Source organism: Scyliorhinus torazame, chromosome 9, assembly GCF_047496885.1.
Source record: "Scyliorhinus torazame isolate Kashiwa2021f chromosome 9, sScyTor2.1, whole genome shotgun sequence".
NCBI lineage: Eukaryota > Metazoa > Chordata > Chondrichthyes > Carcharhiniformes > Scyliorhinidae > Scyliorhinus > Scyliorhinus torazame.
Genome location: NC_092715.1, coordinates 242,751,041 through 242,763,613, shown reverse-complemented (window position 1 = coordinate 242,763,613; position 12,573 = coordinate 242,751,041). Strand labels below are relative to the sequence as shown.

At 45.1% G+C, this 12,573-nt stretch overlaps 1 protein-coding gene across 4 annotated transcripts in view; it reads left to right on the top strand.

Moving 5' to 3' along the window:
• LOC140429773 (lysine-specific demethylase 4C-like) overlaps nucleotides 1-12,573 on the top strand; it is a 557,303-nt gene that overhangs the window by 383,288 nt on the left and 161,442 nt on the right. For all 4 annotated transcript variants that reach the window (XM_072517215.1, XM_072517213.1, XM_072517214.1 and 1 more), the window contains one exon: nucleotides 7,361-7,469. In XM_072517215.1, coding sequence (XP_072373316.1) covers nucleotides 7,361-7,469 — 109 coding nt within the window. The remainder of the gene's footprint in view (nucleotides 1-7,360; nucleotides 7,470-12,573) is intronic.

Genomic DNA, 12,573 nt, shown 5'->3' with positions numbered 1-12,573 from the left:
ATTGGGATGTTGTGCCAAAGAATTTGGGGGTACAATTGCACAAATCACTAAAAGTAGTGTCCCAAGTTATGAGACCAAGCTGAATGCAATTGATCATTTGTAAAGGGATATAATTGAAAATGGAAACATTATTCTAAAGTTGTATCAAACCTTGCTTAGACCATACTTGGAGTACTGTGTACAATTGTGGTTGCCATCTTATTAAAAGGATATAATCGCACTTGAGAGGATGCAAAAGATTTATAAATACAAATGTTTTATTAATTTGATCTTGGGATGAGAGACACGCTCCGCAAAGACAATATTTCTGACCATCTCTAATTGAGATGGTGATAAGCTGCTTTCTTCAACTCCGCAATCCATGTGGCGTAGATTAACCCACAGTGCTGTCAGAGAAAGTGTTGCAGGAATTGTTCCAGCTAGAACAAAGATGTAGTTTCAAGTAAGAATGGTGTGTGACTTGGAGGAGAACTTGCATGCGGTGATGTTCTCATGAAATTACTGCCCTTGGTTGTCTTGGTAGTAGAGGTTGCAGATTTGGAAGGTGCTGTCAAAAGAGACCTGGCATATTGCTGCTGTGCATCTTGGAGATGTTACACACTACTGCCACCGAGTACCATTGATGGTGAAAGTGAATGTTTAAGGTGGTGGATGGGATGCCAATCAAATGGGCTGTTCTGTCTCAGAGGAGGAGTTAGACAGATTTTTAATTGGTAATGGGTTGAAGGGTTATAGAGAACGGGCAGGACGGTGGAGTTGAGGCCTGGAAAATGCCTACTCCTGCTCCTAGGTCATGTGTTCTACGGGGGAGATGCTCTGTCTGATTCCGAAATCCAGCTCTTGGTCTGTAACATTGTAGCCATGATGTGGCGATGCCGGCGTTGGACTGGGGTGAGCACAGTAAGACGTCTTACAACACCAGGTTAAACTCCAACAGGTTTGTTTTGAATCACTAGCTTTCGGAGCACAGCTCCTTCCTCAGGTGAATGAAGAGGTGGGTTCCAGAAACATATACATAGACCAAGTCAAAGATGCAAGGCGATACTTTGAATGTGAGTCTTTGCAGGTAATTAAGTCTTTACAGGTCCAGACGGAGCAACTGGAGAGAGGGATAATGACAGGTTAAAGAGGTGTGAATTGTCTCAAGCCAGGACAGTTAGTAGGATTTCGCAAGCCCAGGCCAGATGATGGGGGGGTGAATGTAATGCGACATGAATCCAAGGTCCCGGTTGAGGCCGTATTCATGTGTGCGGAACTTGGCTGTAAGTTTCTGTTCTGCGTTGTCGCCCGTCCTGAAGGCCGCCTTGGAGAACGCTTACCCGAAGATCAGAGGTTGAATGCCCTTGACTGCTGAAGTGTTCCCCAACTGGAAGGTATCATTCCTGCCTGGTGATTGTCACGCGATGTTCGTTCATTCGTTGTCGCAGCGTCTGCATGATCTCGCCAATGTACCACGCTTCGGGACATCCTTTCCTGCAGCGTATGAGGTAGACAACGTTGGCCAAGTAGCACGAGTATGTACCACACACCTGGTGGGTGGTGTTCTCACGTGTAATGGTGGTACCCATGTCGATGATCTGGCACGTATTGCAGAGATTGCCATGGCAGGGTTGTGTGGTGTCGTGGCCGCTGTTTTGAAGGCTGGTTATTTTGCTGTAAACAATGGTTCGTTTGAGGTTGCGTGGTTGTTTGAAGGCAAGTAGTGAGGGTGTGGGGATGACCTTGGCACGATGTTCGTCTTCATCGATGAAGTGTTGAAGGCTGCAAAGAAGATGTAGTAGTTTCTCCCCTCCCAGGAAGTACTGGATGATGAAGGGCACCTTGTCGGTTGTGTCCCATGTTAGTCTTCTGAGGAGGTCGCTGCAGACTGCGCAACCTCAAACAGACCATTGTTTTCAGCAAATTACCCAGCCTTCAGAACAGCGACCATGACACCACACAAACCTGCCTTGGCAATCTCTGTATAGTTACATTTCCAGTCATTGATGAAGGCCCCAGATGTTGGTGGGAGACTCAACAATGGAATGCCATTGAATGTCGAGGGGAGATTGTTATGATCCCTATGGAGAACAGCAAGCAAAAAGATCTAAGATTTACCAAACACCCCCAATGTGAAAACCAGCAGAGAATTCACTTTTTATGACAAACAAATGAAAAGAAATTAAACATGAGTTAACAGGCATGTTGCAGTCAATACATACTATAAATTACACATTAAATACAGATACAACAAAAGATATATCTTGTGGATTTAATGGGCAGTCCACCCGGTATAAATCAGCATCAGGATCCTTCAAAGCTCTGAACTTCCTCATGTAGCTTTCCCTTTTCTTTTCTTCAAGAATTTAACCACATCATCAGACAGCTGCTCCCAACCACCCCGAGTTCCACAGGTATGGCCTTCATCAAAATGGTGGACTTTTGCAGAACCCTCCTCAGCTCTGCTTACAACACTCTCAACGGCGTGAATCCACAAGATTCATCTTTTTCCATGTCTTTAGTAACAGCCCTGTGCACTGGTTCTGGTCAGACAATTCCTTTAAAATAACTAGCAGCGACAGTAACCTTATTTTTGTTTATCTCCCCTCCCAGATCCAGCCTTCGTGTTCACCTCTTTAACTGTGCCACTATATCGTCTTCTCTCAAAACCGGTTACATGGGCCAGTTTTAGCACCAGCTGAGGTCACGAGGGCCATTTTTGAGGCTGAACTGATGTCTTGACTGTTGTGAAGCCCAGCAGTAGCTGCTCCCTTTTTGCTCAGGAAGTTATTCAAGAAGGAGGAGAGTGGATCTTGCGGAATTGGCAATTTCAATCCACTCTGTATGTGGGATGTCTCTGCCCTCCTGTCAACCCCACACCGTTTACTTGTTGCCTGGCCACCATTGCACCACTTGGATTCTGCAGACCATGGATCTCAATGCAAGATGGTTAGATACTCTCTTGTTTGGAGATGGTCAATGCCTCCACTTGTGTGGCACGAATGGTACTTGTCAGTTATCAGCCCAAGCCTGAATGTTGTCCAGGTTTTGGTTCATGCAGGCATAGACTGCTTCAGTATTTGCGGAGTTGCAAATGGTATTGAAAAATGCGCAATCGTCAGTGAACGACCCCACTTAATTGATGTTGGAGGGAAGGCCACTGACAAAGCAGCTAAAGATGGTTGGCCCTAGCACACTACCCTGAAGAACTTATGTACCAGTGTCCTGGGGCTGAGATAATTGATAACAGCCACAACCACCTTCCTTTGTGCGAGGTTTGGCTCCGACCTGGAGGGTCTTCCCCAAGATTACCATTTGCTTCAGTTTGCGAGAGCTCCCTGATGCCACACTCGGGCAAATGCTGTCTTGATGTCATATGCAGTCATTCTCATTTCGTCAGAATACTAAAAATGTGATTTTCTACCCATTGGCAAAAGCTGTATATCTTTTTTCTTAGAAACGGGTAGGGGTGAGCTAATAGAAATCGTGAAATTATGAAAGATTTTGATGGAGTAGTCACTGTGAGTGTTTCACCTTACATGAAGGAGCAAAAGTTGGAGGTCATCAATATAAGCCAGATACAAAAGGTTGGGGGGGGAACCTGAAAGGGGATGGAAAGACCTGAAAAGGGAGGGCACTCAGTGGCCCCATATCAGGGTGTCCTCACTTGGGGGGGTAGGGGGGTGGGGTACTGCCCATGTGGGTAGGGGATGACATTGCCCATGGGTGGGGGGTGTTGGGCACCACAAGCTCACTTGGAGATCCGGACACGCTTTCAGAATGGCGGTCCAATCTCTGAGGAGTTGGTCTGGTCAGAGTGTTCAGCGCCCCAGTGATGAAAATCATTCTAAGTGTGGGCTAAACTGGTGGGAATCTCCCCAGGCCCAAAAAGTGATGTGTGGTTAGATAGCAGTGGGGAACTCGCCGACAGAACCGGCAGGAAATTCCCAGCAAAACCCGCCACAGATGACCCCTAGAAACCTTTCCATTAGATCGTGCCCTATAATGTTTTCAAGAAGGAGCTGGATATAACGCTTGGGATTAAAGGGATCAAATTATATGGTAGGAAAGAAGGAACAGGTTACGGAGTTGGATGATCAGCCATGATCATAATGAATGGGGAGTAGGCTAGAAGGGCCGAATGACTACTCTTGCTCCAGTTTTGATGTTTCTATGTACTGTGTGGCGTAGCACAGGCAGAAGGGTACAATTTAGCTGGGAGGGTTGAGGAAAACCTGAAATGTTGGTGCAGATCGTGGGGTGAAATATTGCTCTGTACTGGTCCTCAGGGAAGGTTAAATGCCTCTGAACTGTGGTACCATTTGTGAATTATAAAATTAATCGAAATACATAATTTCTGATGTGAAAATTCTAAATTTGCAAGGGAGTATGCTTCTGGACCCCTCAAGTTCAACATTTAATTTTCCCCTTGAATAATTTTATTTCCCTTTCAGCCAAGCAGGTACTTAATTTAGTGCAACTGAAGCAATGCTGTATATATGTACACCTTAGATTTCAAACCTTTGACTTTTTTTTGGCCATGTGGCAGAGATTTGTAAGTTCTGGATTTGTCATCTTTTTGGTGGTTGCATCAGCTTTTTTAAACAATTGGCCAACTTTAACTAGATTGTCATGTATGCACACCCTGTTATTAATAGTCAACTGGCTAATGTTTTATCATCCAAGAGAAGAGAAATGTAAGTCAGCATATCTACATGAGAGAACATTGGGGTCCAGTTGCAGGTATCCAAGAATGAGAGTAACCCATGCAAATGAACAATTTGCTCATGTGTCAGGGGAGTAGAAAAGAAGGTTAAAGCAGGATAGTGATTCGTTCGACAAAGCCCCAATCTCTAAATTGTATGAAATGAATGTGAAAGTCCTGATCATCATCTATCTAATGGTGATTCAGCAAAATTATGGGCTGGATTCCCTGTTGCCCACCGCCGCTAGTGGAGTTCCCAATGAACTCCCGTGAAAATTCTGTGTCGGGTGTGGCCCTGGCGCGGTGGGCCAAGGAGGTATGTATTTAAGGTAGGTGCTCCAAAATGCCATTGGAGGGGCCCATCTCCCCAAAATGCTAATCATGTTCACCCCCACCCCCCAATCAGACCCTCCCACCAGCTACCCCATCAGAGACCCTCCCATCAGTTAAGCCCCCCCATCAGAAACCCTCGACTAGAGACTGATGGGGGTTATCTTTGTTATGTGGGCGGGCTCTCTGTTATGCGGGACGAGGGGGGCGCAGTCGGGGTCCGGATTTGTGTTGCAGTGGGAAGGTGGGCCAGCTTCCGGATCTGGCTATAGGGCCACATACTCAAAATGGCGGCCCAATAGCGGGATTTGGAACAGAATCCCTTGTTTCCCCTCAGAAATTTGCATGGCTTGGGAGAGTGAATTGCTTATGTCTGCCATTCCTAGCACCAGTGCAAACCTGAAGCAATTCATCTCTGGTGTGAGAACAAAGTCTCCCAAACGGAGAATCCAGCCCTATTATTACCATAGTGAAAACTGTTCTCTGGAGTTCTCTTCAGTGAGTCCTCCCCGGGTATTTTTATTCTTTCAAACCTGCTTCTCTCTTTAGAAACATAGAAAATAAGAGCAGGAAAAGACATTCAGCCATTCGAGCCTGCTCTGCCATGCATTAATAATAAGCTTTTTAAAAAATAATCTTTATTATCGTCACAAGTAAGCTTACATTAACACTGCAATGAAGTTACTGTGAAAATCCCCGAGTCTCCACACTCCATTGCCTGTTTGGGTACACAGAAGGGGAATTCAGAATGTTCAATTCACCTAACATCATGCCTTTCGGGACTTGTAGGAGGAAGAAACCGGAACACCCGGAGGAAACCCACGCAGACACGGGGAGAACGTGCAGACTCTGCACAGATAGTGACCCAAGCCGGGAAACGAACCTGGCACCCTGGCGCTGTGAAGAAACCCCCCCCCCCCCCCCCCGCATATCGTTTGAGCCCATTCGTCCCAAGAGCTATATCTAACTTCCTCTTGAAAACATACAGGCCGGAATCCTCCGGCCGTTCGCTGGTAATAGGATTCTCTGGTCCCACTGGCAGTGCTCCCCCACCTGTTGTTTTTCCAGTGGCGTGGGGTGGCTTCAATGAGAAATCCCATTGACAGCGGTGGAAACGGAGAATCTCTCTGCCAGAAACCTGTGTGCTGCCTCCTGCTACTGAGAAGCACATGGGAACAGTGCGACTAGTTAAATCATGAGAAGCACATGGCTGGGGGGCAGGAGAGACCCACCCACAGTGTTTTGGCCTTAACTGCTTTCAGTGGTAGTGAATTTCACAGGCTGATCACTCTCTGGATGTAGAAATTTCTCCTCGCCTCAGTCCTAAATGTTTTACTTTTACTTTGTGTCTTCAGACTGTGACCCCTGGTTCTGGGATCACCCCCCATCAGGAACATCCTTCCCACATCTACTCTGTCTAATCCTGTTAGGATTTTCTAGGTTTCTATGAGATTTCCTCTCATTCTTCAGCGAATATAATCCTAACTGAATCAATCTCTCCTCACACATCAGTCCCACCATCTCAGGAGTCAGTCTGGTAAACCTTCGCTGCACTCCCTCTATTGCAAGAACATGCTTCCTCAGATAAGGAGACCAAAACTGCACACAATTTTCCAGATGTGGCCTTACCAAGGCCCTGTATAACTGCAGCAAGACATCCCTGCTCCTGTACTCAAATCCTCATTTCCCCCTCACAGTATGGTAACAGTTATCAGTTGATTAATGGAACCAATGCTGCAAGTTAGTGTGGAAAGCCAGGGAGGATAGTAGGCATGGTTGTCGTTGGGAGGTGGAGGGCAATATTCATCGGCATCAATCCCAGAATTGGTGTTCTAGAACTTGCTTAAAGGCATGATTTAAATAGTCGCACTGTTTCCAGTGAGCAGATGAACTCTCTCACTGGTAATGATGAGTTCCAAGTATTCTTTCATTTGCGAAAAGCCCATCATAAATCTCTGTAACCGTGGCATTTATGAATTATGAGTCTCGCTATCATAAACGGTAGAACTGCCATAACTCACCTTCAACAGTGAAATATCCTGGAAATAACAAAGCCAATAATTTGTTGCTGACCTTCAGCCTTTTCTGTACATTGATAGACTCGGAAATTAGGCAAACTGAAAAAAATGAGGGGGGAAAATATTCCACTGTATTCTGCAACTGATTTGTGTACAAAATCAACATAGATTCAGTGCCATGCACATTTGACAGGCCAGCATTCTTAAAAATGACTTTTTGCCATATTCGGAAAACTGAGACTGTCGGACCGGAAGAGAAACTGGACGTTGTCATCGGTATTCCTTTGTGGTTCATCACATTATTCAGATTGTTGCTTGTGTTGTTCAGGTGGGCTCATGTGATGTGTGCTGTCGCAGTTCCAGAAGTGAGATTTGTCAATGTGGTAGATCGCAGTCCAGTGGACATCACCCGGATACCTTTGCAAAGATTGAAGCTCGTAAGTACACAAGAGTCGCTTTTCTTTTCTCAATCCTATCTTCAAATTGAACGTGCAAGTTTTGCGTCTAATCCTAACAAGACTGTTTCCAGTGATGTTCTTCCCTGAGGCTTTATTGCCCTTTCAAGCCTTAAACTGATTTTTTTTCCCCTTTGGTTGTTTCTTAAGATGTTTCCAGGATCACCCATGCCACCGTGCACAGACTTTAAAAACTTTCTTTTTGAAAAATGTAAGAGTGCACTTTAAACGGCAAACGGCAATTTGTTGCAGGCTAAAGCTTTCTTCTTAAGTCAAGAGTTTCTTTTAGCAGAGACTGGTAGTCATGCATCAATTCCCAATTAATGTATAGCACAAGTATTGCAACTGCTCAGTTTTGGTGGTTATAACTGTAGAGCACCTAGGGATTATTGTGTTTTTAACCTTCGCTGGTGAGGTACAGACAAGTGCATTCATATTATTAAACTTAAACTGGTGTGAATCAATCACTCCCCCAATTCTTAGCCTCAGTAAACTGCAAGTTCAGCTGCTAGCTAATGATTCCCAAACAGATCCAATTCTGTCCTACAAGAGCAGAGATCGGTTGATCTAGGCTGAATGAAAAGTCACTTCTTTAAATTTGTTATTCCAGTGATGGAGAAAATATATAAATTGCTGACGGCCAGGAGGCAAAGGGGTCATGTTATATTCCTGCATCAGATGTTAAGTATATCCATTCAGCCCTTCCCAGGGAGGAAACTAATGTCAGAAACTCTCTTCAGGCAACAACAATTATTTACATTACGTACATTCTATTTTTTTTTAAAGTACAATGCCCTGTGTTTAGAATTTTTGGTTTAATGAATAGTTGAATGCAATGCACCTCAGTGGTGTATCACTAAACTGAATTAAAATATACAAATTGATCAAGCTTAACATGTTTTCAAAAAAAACAATAATGCCCACTCATATTTTGTTAACAGATGTCAAATCTCCAGGCTCCATGGTGTCGCATTTGTTTCGAAAAAGTTGTTTAAATCAAAGTTCTTGTGGATTTTTAAGAAGATCGGGTCTCTGGCCCTTCCTCCGTATTCTCACCCATCTCCCCCATACCCCAAATCACTCTCCTCTTCCCCCATTCCTCTCCTCTCCTTTCCCCATCTCCGTCCCTCTCCTCCTCCCCATCTCCATACCCCTCCTCCTCCCCATCTCCGCCCCCCCTCCTCCTCCCCATCTCCGTCCCCCTCCTCCTCCCCATCTCCATCCCTCTCCTCCTCCCCATCCCCGTCCCTCTCCTCCTCCCCATCCCCGTCCCTCTCCTCCTCCCCATCCCCGTCCCTCTCCTCCCCCTTCCCTATGTTCTCCTCCCTGCCCCTCTCCCTTCTTTCCCCCGGTCTCTCTCCTCCTCTTCCCCCGGACTCTCCACTCCTCCCGGACTCTCCACCCTCCTCCCACACCCGTCCTTTCTTCCTTCCCCCGTCTTCTCTGCCTTACCCCATTCTCTCTGCCTTCCCCTGTATTTTTTGCCTTCCCCTGACCTATCTGTCCCTACCCCCCCCCCCCCCCCCCCCCGGCACCTCTCCGCTTGATCTTCCGCAGTCCCTCTCCTCCCCTCCCTGTCCCTTGCTTCTCTCGTGCCCCGTCCCCTCCTTCATCACTTGTATTATTCCCCCTAACACCTGCCATACGCTGTCTTTTTAAAAATGTCATCTTTCCTCCATCTCTTTGTGACCCAGGGAGCTACGGATAGGGTTGTCCTACCTCGACCTCTCGAGAATGCACCTCAAATGTACCTGATCTATTTAACCTTTTAAAGCTGCACATTGTTCCTTTATAGTTTTTACTCTATTTTTGATTCAGTTTTACCTGGGCCAGATCTGTTCTCACCCCACTAAAGTTGGCCCTTCTCCAATTAAATATTATTACTCTGAATTGCCTCTTGTCCTTTTCCAAAGCCAGTCTAAGCCTTAACGATATATGCTCACCGTTCCCTTGACCTCGTTTCCTGAACCAGGTCCAGTTGGGCCTGAAACATACTGATAAGAAAATAAGCTGGAAGTTACTACCTTTGAGTTCCTAACTCCCTACAATGTACTTGCAGGACTTCATACCTCTTTTAAAAAAAAATGTGTTCATGGGATGCCAGCATTTATTGCCCACCCCTGAGGGCATTTAAGAGTCGGCCACATTGTTGTGGATCTGAAGTGACATGTAGGCCAGACCAGGTAAGGGTAGCAGATTTCCTTCCCGAAAGGATATTAGTGAACCAGATGGGGTTTTTACAACAATTGATAATGATTTCATGGTCATCTTTAGTCTTTTAATTCCAGATTTTTGTTGAATTCACATTTCACCATCTGCCATGGTGGGATTCGAACCCGGGGCCCATAGCATGACTCTGGGTTTCTGGATTACTAGTCCAGTGACAATACCACTACGGCACCCCCTTCCCGTATCTATGTTGTTGGTACTGATGTGGATCATGGCCTCTGCAGTTCACCCTCCCCTCGAAGTACTGTGGAATAGCTCAGTAATGTCCTTGACTCTGCCATTAGAAATGTATTATTCCATCAAGGAATAACATTCGCAGCTGTAGAAATATCTGTCTGTTTAACTATCTGTAGAATTTCTGCTCACCATTGCTTTCCTAGTCTTCTTCCTACTCCTATACAGCTGAGCCACCTGTGATGCCCTGAACTTGGCTCTGGCTGTACTCCCCAGGTGAACCATTGTTCTCTCCAGTTTCTAGAGCTGGATCCTGGTTGGAGGGCGAGGTGCACATGGGAAACGCCTGTGCTACATGCGTGGCCCTTCTTGACTGCCAGGTGATCGTCAATTCTTTCTCTGCTTTCATCTTCTCAAGCTGTGAAGTGAACGCCTCTGGAATTGGACGATCGTCATGGTTTTCAGCTTCATGGATGCATCCCGCAGTGAGCCAGCTGTTGCTGAAGCTTCAAAACCTGACTGAGTCGGGAACTTGCTTCTCTTAGCTGTTATGAATTTCATTTCTGCTGGCCATAACCCCAGTTCACCTTTTGTTCTACTGTTGCCATTTTCAACCAGGAAAGCATGAACAGCAAGAAAAACGTCTTAAGAATTATGCTTCCAGATGCCATTTGTAGTTTGTTTCCATTATGTGCTCTTTTGAAATTATTAAATTTTAAAGTTACTCACAGATCTGAGAAACCTTGTACAAGGCTCCTGACGACACAAACTGCCTATATTTCTTTTAAATGGCATTATCTGAAAGTAAATTTGCTAGAGTTGTACCAGCAATTACTCCAATATCAATAAATCTCACATCTCTCCACTTTTAAAATTATTATTTCCTCTACTGTGTGGATAAAACCCTAGCTGCAAAGGATGATGTGTTTGGTTTGAACAACTTCCGCAGGGAAGGAAAAAATCAGCTTCTGTCAAGTGGCGCCTGCTAGAAAGTTTGCCTGTAGAGCTGTCAAGTATACAATTAGTTGCCCTGTACATTTAAAACTGAACTGGACCAGTCATTAAAAAAATACTATGGCTACAGGAGCAGGTCAGAGGCTGGGAATTCTGCAGCAAGTAACTCACGTTCTGACTCCCTAAAGTCTATCCACTATCTATACGGCTCAAGTCATGAGCGTGATGGAATACTATCAATCCACTTGCCTGGATGAGTGCAAGAAGCTAGAATCCATCCAGGACAAAACAAGCCCATTGACTGCTACCCTATTCACCACCTTTAAACATCTATTACCTCCACCTCCCACAGTGGCAGCAGTATGTACCATCTACAAGATGCACAGCAGCAACTCCCAAGGCTCCTTCAACAGTACCTTCCAAATCCACAACCACTACCCCCTAGGAGGATAAGGGCAATAGAGACATGGAACACCACAAGTTACCCTCCAAGCCACGCACCATCCTGACTTGGAACTATATTGCCGTTCCTTCACTGTCACTGGGTCAAAATTATGGAACTACCTGTGGGTGTGCCGCACCACATGGACTGCTGCAGTTGAAGAAAGCAGATTACCACCACCTTCTCGAGGGCAATTAGCGATGGGCCAGAAATGCTGGCCTAGCCAGCGATGCACATATTCTGTGAAAGAATTTTTAAAAAAGACTTGTAATTGTCAACTTTTTGGATTGGATTTGTTTATTGTCACGTGTATCGAGGTACAGTGAAAAGTATTTTTCTGCGAGCAACTCAACAGATCATTAAGTACATGAGAAGAAAAGGGAATAAAAGAAAATACAAAATAGGGCAACACAACATATAAGGTTTACACATGATGATTGATCACAAGAATAACTTATGGCAGTGCTTCCCAAATTATTTTCCAATGTGACCTCCGTTTAACAATTGATAATTAACCCAACCCCACACACCTACAGAAATAAACAGCACTAAAGGGGCAGAGTGAGAAAGAGGGCTGTGATCCTGTGTGTTGGAGGGAAGGGGAGTACGGAGCTGGGTTGGGAAAGAGCTGTGATAGAAAGTTCCAGAGACAAGTTCCCAGTTGTGATCTTGTACTGTTTCCTGTCACTGTGATGGAAGAGCAATGCAATTTGCCGCAGCGATATTTAAAGTCCCGGATTGTACTGCAGTGTATGAGATTAATGTGCTTTTATTTGTCACAATGGCATTTGCTGTTCCTGCCATACCAGGTGGGGCCCCAAACTACAGTTTAGGTACCACTGTACTAATGACTTTCACGCTCATGGAATCATTCTCCAACAAGTTTCAGTGTTTTACAGAATTGGTTCTTGATCATATCACATAATTTATGATGGGTAGTCAGCCTACGTGACAGTCTACTTCCTCTATAGTAGTTCATGAGCTCCTGCTTTTTCTGCCCTGCCCTCAAACTAATCTTAGCCACCCATTCTATCCTCCTGAAGTACACAACACTAAAAAACTTGGACAGAACCTTGTAAAGCTTTCAACAATATATCTAACAAACTCCAATTTGTTTCAGTTTGGTGGAATCCGGATAATTCTTGTGTTATGGGTCCGGGTTTACAGAACCCCAAAGTGTTTCATGGAGTTCAACCGACCCACAACTTTTAATAGATTGTGGTGTGGGAAGCACACGGCGTACTCTCCAGGTGTGATACAGCAGAAATGGACAAATGGTTTTTAAAA